We start from the raw sequence: 16905 nt of genomic DNA, 5'->3' as shown, positions 1-16905 counted from the left end.
AATGAGGAAGAGAGAGGAGAGAAGTGATCGGGATTTATGACTAAATCATTCAGTAATCTCTGGCCTGATTGGTGAATTAATAGTGTTTTGTTTTACACAGTGTCAGTGTGACCAATACATTTGACTGATATAGCATCTTGGATTGTTGTAAAGTAAATAAGTTATCACGTGAATGCAGTGTGATCTGAATACGTGTAAGTGAATCGGCATCATTTAGTAAGAAGATCGCATTTATGTATGAATCGGGATCGTGATTTTCTTCTCGATTAATAGAAAAAATACCAGCAAATTAAGAAAAAATCTTCATCAGTTTAGCAACACATGTGCTAACTCAACCAAATACAGAAATGTGCTGCAAATACTAACAAAGCACATCTGATCAGAATAAAAAAAACTCACCTTACAGGTGATTGACAACACCACTGAAGAGTAGACATTGAAAAATAAGCAGTCCCAGTCAGGTTCGTCACTTGTTGGGGTCCCCTTGAAACATTTCTGTTGTGGTTTCTGTTATTTGCAGCACGTTTCTGTATTTGGTTGCGTTGTGAGCGGTGCTTGACATTAACTTTTTTGCTCACCAACCACCCTGGCTAGTGGTTTTCCAAAGTTACCTGACACTTAGCATTTTTACTGTCCAGAATTATGACATTGATACCATGGGGAAGAACTGCCAGAAAGATATTTTTAATATTCATAATATCTCATATTTTGGCAGCAGGTATATTAGGCTGCTGTCACTTTAAGACCTGACACATGGATCCATTATACTGCTACACATGCGTTTTCTTTGTCATCTATTTATGTTCACTTAAAACATAACAGACTGTGTTTGCGTGAATACTCGCTAAGACTGGCATTTTGACATTATTTTGTGTGTATTTGACTATTTAAGCGCAATAAGCAGCGAAAAAGAACTCAGTTTAGTTCTGAGAGGCGGCTTTATGTGCATGCACTTTGGGTGTGAGCACAAAATCTGTGGGAATCAGTAAATATATGCACAATATACGCGCAATCCTATGCCCAAATTCAAGCCCTGTAACACCAACAATATTCATCCGGAGAAAATAAAATGAGTGAGTGAGGGGAGGCGGGTTTGTGTGTGAACTTGCTGTCAGAGAGATTAGAGAGCGAGAAAGAGCAGCTGGTATCGTGTATCTGTTCTGCGGAAAATGGGTATTGGAAGCATTTCATATATTTCAATATCAATATGTTTCGAAAAATCAATATATTTGACACTACATTGCACTTAGTTTATTATTTCAGATGCCTTTTTAAAAGACTATAATTGAAAAATGTATATATTTTATATGTAACAGGCATAGGCTAGTAAGAGCTGTGCTTGTAAACCTCACTCCCCTGAACTCAAGAGGTGCTCTAGCGATTGATGATGGAGACTGCGGTCTTTAGCCTCCTTGTTAGAGTGCCCACCTCCCATGCAGACGGGCACGGGTTCGCGTACCACTTGGAGATAGCAGGTGCGAACTAGAGGGGCTACATTGGTGCCAAGACCTGGATGGGAGTGAGGTTTAGGGGGGTGAGTGTAACGGACATAGGCTAGTAAGAGCTGTGTGTGTAAACCTCACACCCCGAACTCAAGATTGACGCTAGAGACTGCGGTCTTTAGACCCTTGTTAGGCTGGAGCAGGCAGGTACGAATTAGAGGTTAGGGTTTAGGACATTTACACCCACATTGGGTTGGGAGTATTTGCAGCACATGAGTTCTTAATTTGCTGGTGTTTTTCTATTTGCATGGTTTCTTCATCTGCAGTGTGTTGATCTCTCAGCCATCACAGGTTTCTTTGATTTCTTTAATTATTTGAAACAGAAATCTTTTGTAACATTATAAATGTCTTTAATGCATCCTTGCTAAATAAAAAAGAAAGAAATCTTACTGACCCCAAACTTTCAAACGATAGTGTATATATATCTGCCTTTATATTTTAGGAAGATAGTAGTTCCTCATAACAGGTCATTGTATTTGGGGTCCCTGACATTAAAAAGTAATAAAAATAAAAGGGCTATCAGATGTTTGAGGTCATTTGCTGTAAGTAACACTGCAGCAGTAATCTGTGCAGAGTGGATAACTCTAGAATGAGATGTAGAAGAGATTGGCATCTCCACTATGCGCTCCGCCCCACCAACATGAAGGCCCAAATCTGCTGGAGCAAGATATGCGCCACAAACCAGAGGAATTTCCTTTTACCTCGTGCTGCCCCCAGCCTGCCTACCGCCTTATATATCTCACATTTTTAAAAAACCCACACGTTAGGAACGTAGATACACACATTCATCTATCCATCTCTCTCTCAATCCATACATCTACTCATGGATCAATCAGTCCATCTTCTCTTTATTACTTTCTGGTTTCACAAACTGCCTCTGGTATACATTCATACATTTCCAACTCTATCCCTTCTCCTCTAGAAACCACATCTTCTGTCTATTCACATTAACACTGTCATCTATTTTCCGCTCTTTCTGTTTGGGCTCAGTTCTCTCTGCAGACTGGCTTGCGGTTCTGTTACTCACAGTTGCTCATATACCGGCTCAATGCATCAAAGCTAGATCTGTGTTAGGGCTGCCGATGACAGGATGTAAGGTTAAAAGTCAGTTCTACACATTTGTAAAAACCTCAGCCAGGTCTCCGTTACCTAAAAGTACATCATTTAGGAGTAGAGGTTTTGTTCACTCACTTTGCTGTATGCTTATGCACATGTTCTGACCAATGAATTTCCATGATTTTTCCATGACTTTTCCAGTCGTTTAAAATAAAGGATTTTTAGAAATAATTTTTATAGAGACTGCACTTACAAAGATTCATTTCTAACTTCAATATACTTTATAACTGAGGAAAAAAAATAGAAAAAGTTGTTATAATTACAGTTTTTTACAGAAGATTTTACTAATTGTTAATTTTTTCCAGGCCTGGAAAACACACATTTGAAAATCCCTGATATTTCCATGGGAGCCCTTCTTTTGGCTACATATTCTTGAAATTATTAAAAAAATAATATTTTTTTTTTTGATGGCTAAATATGTCAAACTCTCACCAGATGAGTTACTCAATCAAAACTGATGTTAACTCAAGCTCAGATTTTCTTCTGAACTTATGGCAAAAATAAGCAATGAATAATTAAAACTAAAAGAGGAACCATTATTTAGAACCACAAAAACATGTGAGTCAAATCTGGGAAGAACATATTTTAAGGCATTTTTATCACAAAACAAAGCAAAAAATCCCTCAAAACCCATATGCTAAAATACTAAATAAACAAGAACTCCATTAATAGTGGAAAAAAACAAAAATACCTGCATTTGCTCAGGGCTTATGTGGAACTTGCTGAGAATGTTGCTAAGGAAGTTCTGCACCTCATACCAGGGGTAGATACTATTAGAACCATCTAAAACAATCACTATGTCCATGTATGTGGTGCATCCTGTGAAAAATACACACACAAAAGAAGTTCAGTTAAATATGATTGTTTCATTAAATTGAACAGGTCAGATGGACAGAGGATGTTTATCTCACTCTGGGCAGTGGGTGCAATGATGTCCTTGGGCTCCATGTCGTTGGTGACAGATGCACAGATTCCTGTGCTGAACAGAGATGTACCACATTCCTGGGACCACAGTGGAGCGCAGGCCTAAAGATCACACAGAAAAAGTCTCTTTAAACAAGTCATCCAGCATCTGTAGTATCACCTTTATACTAAATTTTAAACACTCGTGGTACAATGCAGATTTATTATGAGCATTCGTTCACAGAACATGTGCACAAATTGCACAAATTTGTTAGTACTGCATATTAAATTCTCTGTGTAAATGTTAAGTCTGGTATTTGAGCTTCTGACAAATTTCCTCTGTAGCGCTGTGTGCTGGTCAGACCAATAAAATTTACTGAAGTTAAGTGAACCAGGGGAAGTAGGAGAGAGAAACAGAAGAAAGAGAGAAGCAAAAAAAGGACAGCTTTGATGAACATAAGAGACTTCTATCAAAAACATTTAAAAAATCTTACCAACCTCAAACATTTGAATGGTTGTGTCAATGAGATTGTATCAAATGAATCTCCTGAAACTCCTTATAGGAGATAATAACAAAATAAGACAAATAAAAATACATGCACACAATTTTCACATATTATTATTATACAGTATATAATATAAAATGAATGTGGGCAGCTCAGATAATTTAAAGCTTTTTTAAATATTTGATTCATTGAGTTCATACTGAAATTATAGGTCTGACCAGAGTTCAGGTATTGTTAACATCTCTTTTGAAACTCTTTTGTCTTTATTTGAGTCTGAATTATTTGGTCTTCTCTGGAGAAACATCTGAAAAGCAAAAGACTTGCTCTCTCAAATTCATTTCATTGCTGCCTAGGAGAAGGATTTGTAAATTTTCTTCTTTTTTTTGGTGTGTTGAATAATCACTAAATTGGGTTAGAGAGAGAGAACGAATTAGACTGGGAAGAGAGGGAAAATGAGAAGGAACGATATGAACAGAGAATTGTTGATAAACGTCGGTTATTGTCATAAATGCTTTAACAGAGTTGGCGGCTGCTCCTGCAATGAAGCAATTTAAACGTACTTGGTGGTAATTGGGGGGAGAAGGGCAAAAAAACACATAAAAATAGTACGTCTTCAAAGCGTACCATTTATGTGCCTGAAAAACCATTGTGAGGATTGGTGAGGGAAAGAATGGAGAGAAAGAAAACATACCAAAAGTTGAAAGAGGGAGAATGAGACAAAAGAAAGATGGGTTTGGAAGAAGTGGTTAAAGGGGGTAAAAGTTCTGCAATTCCCCACCCTGTTATTATGAAGGCCTGTAACAGAGGGATGGGAGGATAGAGAAAGGGAAAGAAGAAGGATAGAATGAGTGTGAGAGACAGAAGTGAAGTGGCAATGAGGGTGAGAGGTGTTATGGCTTTTCCACGGCCTGTCATTACAAAGGGCTTGAGTCACATTCCTATCCTGTTATAGCACTGACCAAAGGAACAAACACAAACTCACAAATCCTCAAGCAGGTACATTCAAAAAGATGCTTTGGTTAGTGATATTTGAATGTGCAATGTGGGGCTCATTACATTCACACTGTGAGCGCTAGTTTTAGTTGGCATACACCATGGTGAACTATGTGTGACTCCATCCCAAAGGCTGTGCTCACTTGCTCTCCGTTTAACCCTCTTTCACACAAACACACACACAAAAACATACTTTTGTTTGAACACATACCCTGACTCCCTCCGCCAAAACATTCGCTTGCTCTCATAAAAAGTCTGACTACTGGCGAAAGCCACCCAGCAATTCCACCAAAGCCACAGCAGAGCGGCTCCAGAACTGGACTGATCTGGTTCATTGCGTTCTACCCAACACAAAAAGCCTGTGTGTGTGGAAGAGAGAGCGTGTGTGCGGGTAAAAGAATTTTAGAGGCTGAACCCATGAATATATTAAGAAGAAGACTAGCTGTTCTGGTCGGATTTTAGGTCAGGTGAGGTTTTAGCTTGTTTTTTCTATCATCTATCTGTTAGGGATATACAGTACGGACATCATTCATACAGTTAGACAACGAATACAGTCAGTCACAGGCGGTCAACACTCCAATCCAGAAGGGGGTGTGCGCGGTAATGCAATAGTGTTTGCTAACCGCCACAACAGGAAAAAGAGCAGAAGAAGAACAGTGCATGTGTGAATGGCCGCTTGAAAACAAGTCTTCTAGATGCACGCTCACATCAAATTTGTCTTTCTCTGCCTTTCAAAGGCTCGCACTCTCAACTGTGCGTTGAAACGGAGCGAACGCTGAAAATAAAGTATAGGAGGGTTGGGCTTAAGCTTTTCAATGTTTAAATATAGTTTAGGTAGTTTAAATTGTAACACTCGTAATGCGCAGGTTTTATTTTTCATTATTCTGATTATTTCGTACATTTTTATTACCCCTGCAAAAAAACATGACCTATGCAAGAGTGCATTCTGTTCACTGCTTAGTGCTTAATACACTAAAGGAAGCTGTACTGTACCAACTACCTCAGGGGGACTTAATGCCGCTAGGTGGAACAAACTGTAATTTGCACTACTGTACTTTAGTTTTGGGTCCAGTTCTCACAATTGACTAGTTGCTTATTAGCATGCATATGCTAATAAGCAATGCAAATTTATTTATATAGCACATTTTATACACAATGGTAATTCAAAGTGCTTTACTAAGAAAAGGAATTAAAATAAACGTAAAATAACAATAAAAGCAGAGAATAAAAATGATTATTTTAAAAAAGCAGAGAATGAAAATGATTTTATTTTAAATAAAAGATATAAAAAGAATTTTAAAAAATAAAAAGATTACATAGATAAGATAAAGTGCAATCTGTGGCTCTAACTGCCTGAATCTCAAAGTTTGGGCACCCCTGTCTGCATGGAAGAGTCACAGAGCATCAGTTCGTGAAACACACTAGTAGCAACTTCCCGGCTTATTCCAACTCTGACCCCTTAATGGGGTGGAGTTATCACCAAACGTCTGCCTCTGATGGCTTTCGGTAAGACACCAGCCTGCATCCAAGGAAACAAAACAGCTTGGCTTCTGCATGATGAAACTGCAAAGTATACTCCAGAATGTCCATATACTGGTCCAATCCAATCAGGGTCACAATTTTATTTGTAGTTCCTAGTGCATCCTTGACCGACCAACCCTATTTCTATTTAGTCTTATTCAACTAAAAGTTAATATTCTATTCTATTCATATAAAGTACATTTTAATGACTTATTCCACATGACCTTATTCAATATCCCTTAATCCTACCCAATACCTAAACTTAACAACCTTACTAATTAGTTAGTTAGTTAGATACTTTATTTATCCCAGTGGGAAATTTACAATTTCCAGCAGTATATACAACTGATACAGCATACAGTAATACTAGAATATAAAATAATACATATAAATTAAAAAAAAAAAAATAAATAAAATCCTGTGCAAATCAAATTTTATGCTACCTCATGTACAATGTATAACCCAATTCAGTTCAGATCAGTGCCAAATGTCCGCCTTGAGTGGAGGTCATTTCTTCCTCAAGCCGCATGGCATGAGGAAGAAACAACCTCCTCAGTCTGTCTGTGGAGCAAGGTAGTGACAACAACCTGTCACTAAATCACTAAAGCTGCTCCTCTGCCTTGAGATGATACTGTGCAGTGGATGCAATGGATTGTCCATGATTGACAGCAATTTGCTCAGTGCCCTTCGCTCTGCCACAGTTGTTAGGCTGTCCAACTCTGTGCCCAGGACAGAGCCCGCCTTCCTCACCAGCTTGTCCAGACGTAATGCGTCCTTTTTCTGGATGTTGCCTTCTCAGCACACCACTGAATAGAAAAGGACACTCGCCACCACAGACTGATAAAACATCTGCAGTAGCTTTTTACAGATGTTGAAGGACGCCAGCCTTCTGAGGAAGTACAAGCGGCTCTGTCCTTTCCTGCACAGAACACCTTTGTTAGCAGTCCAGTCCAGTTTCTCATCTAACTGCACACCCAAGTATTTGTAAGTTTTTACCAGAAAAATACTTGGGTGTGCAGTTAAATGAGAAACTGGACTGGACTGCTAACACGGACGCTTTCTAATTGAGCAGTAATTAGGGGTTTATTGAGGCAGAAGTTAATAGTTAGTCAATAGTGAGAACCCTAAAACTAAAGTGTGACCATTTTTCCAATTGTACCAAAATCATACCAAACCATGACCCCAAAACCGAGGTACATACTGAAATGTGACTTCTGTGTATCGTTACACCCCTACTATCCATCCATCCATCCATATAATACTTTTATTAGTTCTATAGCAATAGTTCACTCAAAAATGAAACTTGTCATCATTTACTACATTGCTCCAAACCAGCACGACTTTCTTTACTTTCTATGCAAAGAAAGATTTCTCTCCCTCCTCTAAAAGTCCATTCACAACAAAACTTTCATGCATCAAAAACAAAAAGAAACACTAATCCATATGAATAAAGTAGTTTAATCAAATTAAATCTGTTCATCATATAAAGCACTTGTTTCTCCAGAAGACTTGGATTAAACTGTTTAGTTCATATGGATTACTTGTATGATGTCTTTTTTTCTACTTTTTGTTTAAGATTTGGTTGCATGTACTTTCAACAGATGGGTGAAAAAAATTATGAATGAATATTAAAAATATCTTAATTTGTGTCTTCTGAAAATGAACGGAAGTCTTATGGAATGACCTGAGGGTGAGTAAATGATGACTGATGACTGAAAATGATGAATTTTGGGTGAACTAACCCTTTAACAAATAATGTTTATCATAAATTGTTTTGTTTCTCACACAAACCTATCATATGGTTTCAGAAGAACAGGATTATAGCACACAAGTTGTATGGACACATTTATAATACTTTTACTTAATATGTTTTTCTGAAGATTAAAACCTCCAGCCCTCATTCTTTGTAAATGCGTGGAGCATGACAACTGCATGAGTACATTTCGCTAAATTTCTAATTTTGCCTTCCACAGAAGAAAGAAAGTCATATGGTTTAAAATTAAATGAGGTTGAGTAAATTATAGCAGATTTTTAATTTTTCGGTGAATTGTCTCTTTAAGAATACACACCTATATATAGACAAAACTGACTCTATAATGTGTCATTTCAATAGTGGCCACATGTAACAAGCACAGAGATGGTGGTCATAGCAGATGGTGGTGGCTGGGTGAGACAGAGAAGGGAATTTTACAACCACTCATTCTATACACCATACCACAAATACGTACACAAACTCATGCTTACTCATATATAAAAAAACATGTCTGTATAATAAAAATATGGCTGTGATGTCAGTGCTCAAACATGAGATGTTTTTGGACTTTAAATACAATCTACAGACTTAATCTCACCAGGAAGCCATCTGAAGCTGCAGGGGTCAGCGTCATCCCCAAATGAGAGTTTTTAAGATTTCGAGACACGTTCTGAAATGCATTTTCACCTATACACAGAATAACACAAAAACATGTTGTAAACTAGTACTCCACGCACAACAGCTACTGAAGTAAATTCTGATAGCCAGAAAGTTAATACAATACCTAGGTTAACTTTTGAGCAATTGGAATTGATCTCATCTTCGACAATGCACTTGTAAATATCTCCCTTCCTGTTATTTTGTGGTCCATCCCATGGAGCACCAACCAGAATTCTGTTCATAAAACAATGAGTCACTCAGAATACAATGTCAATCTTTACAAAGGAGACCTTGAAAGAGTAGCAAAACATTGTGTTTATATGCTTGTTTCGTTATAGTTCGTGATCGCCTGATGGAAACTTAATATAGTGGAACCTAGTACTTTATTTATCAAGAATACATAAAAAGTGCCAAAAAGTACTCACGATTTTTCTCCATTGTCCTCGTGTTGTAGCACAGAGAAGCCGAAAAGAGCATCTTCAGGTCCACTGAAGATCCGTGGCCTCTTCACATCAATATTAAAACACTCACACAGCCCTAAAAAAGAGAGCGAGATTGAGTCTTACTAGTAGCATATACAGTATTGTGTAGTATAGTAGGCTATATATAAGTAAATATTATAGACATCTTCCCTCCTAAAAGATTAGATAAATAGATGGACTACACACATTAGTAAAATAATATATACAGTGGTAAACATACAATGCACAGCATAAATGAGTACTGCCCCTTTGAACAAATACAAAAGATGTATTTTCTTTATGATCACAAATAAAATTCATGGAAAGATGGCAAATGTAATAAACATATACGTAATAAGAAACTGAGAAGTCATTATTAGCCATCAAATAAGTAAATTATCCAATTTTGTTTAAATTAAGGATTGCAGAAATGAGTACACCCTAGATTTAATTCAACAAATGTATAATATTGTGTAATGTATAATATACCCTCCATAATTTTAAATATACTGCTCTGACCCTTCTTGGCACAGAGTGTACAAGTTCATGACAAATTGTCACATCTGTCCTGTTTAACTCCAGGATGATGAGCTCCTCAAATGCCCTGATCTTTAATGGGGAGTGTTGCTCAATTTGTCTCTACAGAATCCCCCACAGGTGCTCAAGAGTGTTAAGATTGAGTGTAATACATGTCCACAGAAGGTTTTTCACCTTGGGAGAATGCATATCCTCATTGTCATGTTGAAAAAAATGCCAAACAATGCAGGGAATGAGGAAAGGGTACCATCTTCTGTTTCAAGTTTGTGTATTAAATTACACAGTGGTGTGGGAATTAATGACAGCATTGATAAAGCACAACTCCCTCACACCTTCAGCACTCATACATCCCTATATAAGAGCTTTACTACCACTGAACTTTACTGTGGGAACCAGGCACTTCTCACTGTACTCCTCCTCTAGCAACACCATAACATTTTGGATGCTGTTAGATCCAAAATGATTGATTTGGTCTCATGAGACCAGAGTATTGATGTAAATATTGGCTTTGGAAATGGCTAACTGACTTTATTGTGCTTTGGCTACAGTAGGTAGTTCCAGGGAGAACAACAACCATGCATGTCATTTCTGCAGGCTGCATCTTACTCTGTGAGATAAACAGTCACTCTTTTCATAGCTTTTGCTGGCTCTGAGACACTCGCTTGGTATTTTTCCTGCTCTTTGTCTAGCAAAAAAATCCCTCATCACTAAATGAAAGCTTAAAATGAAGGCCTGATTATTTCAGGGGCCTTGTCACAAGTCCATTGTTTTTGAATTTCTGTGTTACTTTAGCTATATTTTCACACTTAAAACAGTTATTTGGTAATCCTCTTGTACCACTGTTTCTTTTGTGCTAAGAAATAAGTCTCCAGACAGTTCTCTCCCAAGTGGTTCCATTGTTGTCAGCATTATGTCTGAGAATGATAGACAGATATAACACTTTTAATTGTCAAGAAATTACTTCTCTTTAAATGTTTTGGTTAAACATACTTACCTGTTGATCAAACATTGCCTTAAACTTACACCAGAATTTTTTTATTTCGTTTTATTTAGTAACTTTTAGGAGGGTGTACTCATTTTTGCTACACAACATTTTATCACCTTGATAAGAAATTTTTATTTTCCTTAATAATTTTGACATACTTCTTTGGTAATTGATTAAGCAGACCTGCTGGAACATTATATCTCTAAAGAACCCTAACATGTCTTCTAAGTAATTGAGTAATTGCTGACTTTCAGCGGTTTCAGAGGTGGTGTACTCATTTATGCTGTGCACTGTAAGTATAAAACAAATGTACATTGTACAATGTGCTAATGTTCAAAAGTTTGAAGTTGGTAAGCTGTTTTAATGTTTTTGAAATAAGTCTGTTATGCTCACCGAGGCTGCATTGATTGGATCAAAAATACAGTAAAAACAGCAATATTGTGAAATAACTGTTTACTATCTTAAAATATTTTAAAATGTAATTTATTCCTGTGATGGCAAGAATGAATTTTCTTCAGTGTCACATGATCCTTCGGAAATCATTCTAATATGCTGATTTTCAGCTTGAAAAAAACATTTTTTATTATTATCAATGTTGGAAACAGTTGTGCTGCTTAATATTTTTGAGGAAACCATTGTCGTGGATCAGTCCAGGGAAAAGGATAGGCAAAGCAAGGATCTGTTTGCAAGCAGTACGTTTATTAAATTAACAAAGTAGATAATCCACACGAAGAAGGAGGAGGAGAGTAATCCAACATAGAAATGCAAACATAACAGAATGAAACAAGGGGGTATATATACACGGGAAAACAAGAGGCTAACAAGGCACAGGTGAGGGTAATCAATAACTATGGTAACAAACAAGGGCAACTATGGAAACTAAATACAGGAAGGAAACACCGGAAACAATGGGAACAGAAAATACACTACAAAATGAAAGTCTTTGAACACAAAACACAGGGGAAATTGTGACAACTGTGATTTTTTTTTTCAGGATTCTTTGATGAATAGAAAGTTTGAAGAACAGCATTTATTTTACATAAAAATCTTGTTGTAACATTATAAATGTCAATTTTGATCAATTTAATGCATCATAACTGAAAATATTTAAAAATTGTTTTTGTTTAAAAACATCTTACTGACCCCAAAGGTCATGATTTTACCAAGTACAACATGTTCCTGGATCAACATCTTTTGTTGATCCTGAAAGAACATTTCTGTCCAAAAACATACAAGCCTAGTCCTAACCCTATATCTACCCTTACAAAAAAAGATGTTTATTCAAGTGTGCTATTAGTATACTTCTTTTAAACTAAAAGGAAGCATACTTTCAGTCTACTTTTTATGTACTTCTCAGAAATATACTTAAAATTACACATGGGTATACTTGACTTCTACTGTCAAAAAACTCTAAGTATATTTGGCCTATACTTGTACTCAATCTTTTGATCCCGTTATACATAAAAGTATAATTAAGTATTCTAAGTATACTTGTCTTGTAGTTGTGTTTACTCTTTTGATTGAGTAGCCTATTAAAGGTGCTCTAAGTGATGTCACGTGTTTTTAGGCCAAAACATCTCCTCACTATCCGCTAGCTGCCTGTCCCCTGAACATACTGTAAAAAAACGCGGTCTCTGTAGTCGCCACAAGCTCCGAAAACGGCAATAAAAACAAACTGGTGCAGCCTGGACCACGAAACAATAAACAGTGCCCCCAGCCAATAACCGACAAGAATGATTTTAAATGCGCGTTCATGACTGTTTCAGGAAGCACGGAGGGGAGGGGGAGGAGGAGGAGGAGGGAGGGTCTAGCTAGCCTCTGTTTTGTTTGACAACACTTCGAATGTCAACAGGAAGTTACTCCGCCCAGGATCACTTAGAGCACCTTTAAATACACAGTTTTACATACTGTCTTATAAACTTACACTGTTTGAAAATATTGATTTATAAAGATTATTATTTCCTCGTCATTGATGGAATTTTCTGTCATTTATATCACAATGCTTCCCTGCCATTGACAAATTTTCCTTCATTTATGACACTCTTCCCCACCATTGATAGAATTTTGCAATCCATGTTTTTACTGTTATACTGTAGAGGGTGCTATTATGCATCTTCTGAAAGAGTACAGAATATCCAGATCAAAACACAGATGAAGAAGCAGCAGAAACAAGTGATAGAAGCATTGATTATATACACACGTAAAATAACATGATTATCAAACATTAAAGCTGCTGTTCGTAACTTTTTTGTGTTCAAAATTTACAAAAATTATATAATGAGAATGTACAACATGAATTCATTTTCCAAACCGTGTTTTTGTCTTACCCTGAATCATTATGGTACACTTATAATAAGTGTTTATATTCTGATTATTATTTTAGACCGGACTGGTAGGACCTGCCGCAGAGTATCACAGTAACTGCGTGACTCGCCATAGACATACACAGAGAAAAGTAGCTCCGGCTACAATGTTCTTCCACAAGACACATGCAGTTCTGTTTATTAACCGCTAGAGGGCCAAAAATCGTGGACTGCAGATTTAAGCAGCATATACATCAAAACTGCCTAACGTTGCCAAATGAAATGTCATCACAGAATGAGGTATGGGACTGTGAAGCTTTGGGGGTGTTAATGGACTCGATCTGCAGTACTCCATCTATGGTTTGATCATTGTTCTGATTCTGATTTGGACATAGTCTCTGATATAACCTTTATTTTCTTAGCTTTTTGTTCAAAATGTTGCTTTTTTTATGAAACTTATCCACTTTTAAGTGTTGATAAAAAACAATGCATAAAACAAATTTCTGCAACAAAAAAAGTTGTTGTTGTTGCTGATAATTTACTCACCCCCATGTCATCCAAGATGTCCATGTCTTTCTTTCTTCAGTCGAAAAAACATTCCAGGATTTTTCTCCATATAATGGACTTCAATGGGCATCAAATGGTTCAAGGTCCAAATGACAGTTTCAGTGCAGCTTCAAAGGGCTTTAAACAATACCGGACGATACCAGACGATGAATAAGGGTCTTATCTAGCGAAACGATCAGTCATAAAAAAAAAAAAAAAAAGTTTAAGTTTTATAAGCACAAATGGTCACCTTGCTCTGTTCTGCAATGCGCGTTCATTACGTCACGTAATATGCAATTACGTTGAAAAGGTCACGCTTGACGTAGGCGGAAGTACCGAGTCAGTGTTTACAAGTTGAACGTGCAAATACTAAGTCAAATGCCATTTACAAAAAAAGGTAAAACAACTAATGGTTCTTCCATCCTGTGTTGTCAGTGCCATCAGACTGTCATACTCTTCTCCATCAGAACAAAAACACCTCTAAAGGGGGTCGCACACCGGACACGAAACTCGGCGCCACGCAGCGTCGCGTCTCTGACAACTCACAGGTATCGCACACCGGCCTCAATTTTGAATCGACTGCTGATAGAAGAGCTGCACAATGGGAGTGTTTTACATCAACAGGGAAATGTTACATATGCCTATGCTTTAATATTTCGCACTGAGGTTGTGTACATGGAAAAATAGCACAACAAAGCAAAAGGAAAGAAAAGAAAAGGCTACGTTTATTATACATTTTTAGACTTTATTCAAGCTGTTAAACTAAAAATGTAAAACTAATGTATCTTGCAGCACAGGGTGACGTCAGTATGTACATTAACGACAATTTGAGAGAAATATAATATACATTTAATGTAAAACAATGTACATGGCGCTCTCTGGCGCGGCAGGATTTTGAACAACTTCCTGAGTCGTAGCTGGGCACCGCGGACAGGCGCCGGTGTGTGTACACTCATAGAAAACAATGCGTTCGAATTTTAAAGACGTGGTGCGGCACTGAGCTTCGCGTCCGGTGTGCGACCCCCTTAAAACGCTGTTGCTCAGTAACGGTGGAAATCCTTTTTGTCCGGTAATGCAGCGAGATGGAAACAGGGACTCACCGACTGATTCTATTGGCGGGATTGAAATGGTCCAGTCGTGGCAGCATTGAGATTCTTCCTCTGTTGGCAATGGTTGGCATTTGCCACATGTGCACCACCACGTCTCGTTAGATCTTTGTCTGCCCGATGCTTGAGAGGTGTGTGTCACCGCAGCAGTCTCTTCCATCTGCCTAATTTCTTCCTCTGTGTATTCCGGTTCAAAAAGGTAGGGCAGGGTGAAAAACTCATCTTCTCCTCAAAGTTCAAAATCGTCCGACATTGTTGTTTTACCTTTTTTTGTAAATGGCATTTGACTTAGTATTTGCACATTCAACTTGTAAACACTGACTCGGTACTTCCGCCTACGTCAAGCGTGACCTTTTCAACATAATTGCGTATTACGTGACGTCACGAACGCGCATTGCAGAACAGAGCAAGGCGAGCATTTGTGCTTATAAAACGTAAACTTTTTTTTTTTTTTAATGACCGATCATTTCGCTAGATAAGACCCTTATTCATCGTCTGGTATTGTCTGGTATCATTTAAAGCCCTTTGAAGCTGCACTGAAACTGTCATTTGGACCTTGAACCGTTTGGTGCCCATTGAAGTCCATTATATGAAGAAAAATCCTGGAATGTTTTCATCAAAAACCTTAATTTCTTTTCGACTGAAGAAAGAAAGACATGGACATCTTGGATGACATGGGGGTGAGTAAATTATCAGCAAAAGTTTATTTAATAGTGAACTAATCCTTTAATATTATGAAGCGACGAGAATATCTTTTGTGCAAAAAAAACCCAAAACAAAAATAATGACTTGATTTAAGAAATTCGTCTGTCCCCTGTCATACTGCTATGTTATTTTCGTTGCAGAGCTTCAGTGTTTACATCTGAATGGCGGCTCAGTATTGGCTATAAACACTGAAGCTCTGCAATGAAAAAAGCATAGCAGTATGACAGGGGACAGAAAAATTTGTTGAATAAAGTTGCTATTTTTGTTTTGTTTTTGTGCACAAAAAGTTTGTGTTTTTGTCACTTCATAATATTAAGGTTGAACCACAGTAGTCATGTTAATGGTTTTAATGTCTTTAATGACCTCAAAAGGTGCAATGTCATTGCTGCCTATGTGTGGATCAGATACCCTCAGATTTAATCAAAAATAACTTAATTTGTGTTCCGAAGACAAACGAAGGTCTTAGGGGTTTGGGACGACATGAGGGTGAACTAACCCTTTAAAGAAAACTTACAAGTATACATGCAGTATAAAGCTACTAAACTAGTAGTTTACTGAGAGTATACTTCAAAGTGTACTTTCATAAACTAAAAAATGTGCTAGCTTAAAAGTATTTAACTAGTAAACTATCAGTATACCTATAAGTTCACTTGTAGTACAGTTGCATTAAAAACGAAAATGTAGCCTGAACTTGTAAGCCTAAACTTAACATTAACTGTAAACCAAACACTCAAATCTGATTGGTTTGTTTGGAATGTTGTTCCAGGATCATCAAGGATGTTGATCCAGGTACATGTTCTACTTGGTAAAAACATGTTTACTGTTTTTGTCATAATAGAATTTCAAATACACAAAAAAATGACTCATTGTAGTATGAACACTTCTAATACGAAAGATCAAGAAAGATTCATATTGGCATCTCAAGTCAAGATGCTGGAGAGTAAGAGCATTAAAGAACAGCTGTATTTGATGAATGAACTGGATGGATAGAGTAACAGACAGGAAAAGGCCAGAGAAAAGGAGTTAAAAAGAGAGGGAAGGGCGTCGGTTGCAATAACTACTGAACATAGTGGTTCCCTGTTATGACACACAGACCTGGCTTTTATATGACTGAGAGAGAGGCTGAAGGGAAAGTTCACTGGTGAATTTGTAGCTCATGGTAAATGTAATTCAAAACAACCCGATTGGCCAAAAAAGTTGTGTGGAACAAAGATGATCAGTCAATCACACTCCCAGCATAATACCAACAGTAAAACCTATCTGAGGGCATTTTTCTGTTTTGTGTGATACGGTTTTGACTCACACGTA

The 16905-nt window shown here is 37.3% G+C and overlaps 1 protein-coding gene across 1 annotated transcript in view; it reads right to left on the bottom strand.

The window, feature by feature from the left end:
- itga10 (integrin, alpha 10) overlaps positions 1-3488 on the bottom strand; it is a 34080-nt gene extending 30592 nt beyond the window's left edge. The window contains 2 exon segments of the mRNA XM_048153797.1: positions 3310-3455; positions 3458-3488. Coding sequence (XP_048009754.1) covers positions 3310-3455; positions 3458-3488 — 177 coding nt within the window.
- Between the last annotated feature and the right edge of the window lie 13417 nt (positions 3489-16905).

The sequence above is a fragment of the Megalobrama amblycephala genome, linkage group LG13 (assembly GCF_018812025.1).
Source record: "Megalobrama amblycephala isolate DHTTF-2021 linkage group LG13, ASM1881202v1, whole genome shotgun sequence".
Lineage (NCBI taxonomy): Eukaryota > Metazoa > Chordata > Actinopteri > Cypriniformes > Xenocyprididae > Megalobrama > Megalobrama amblycephala.
Note: the sequence above shows the minus strand (reverse complement) of the source record. Positions and strands in the feature narration are given on the sequence as shown.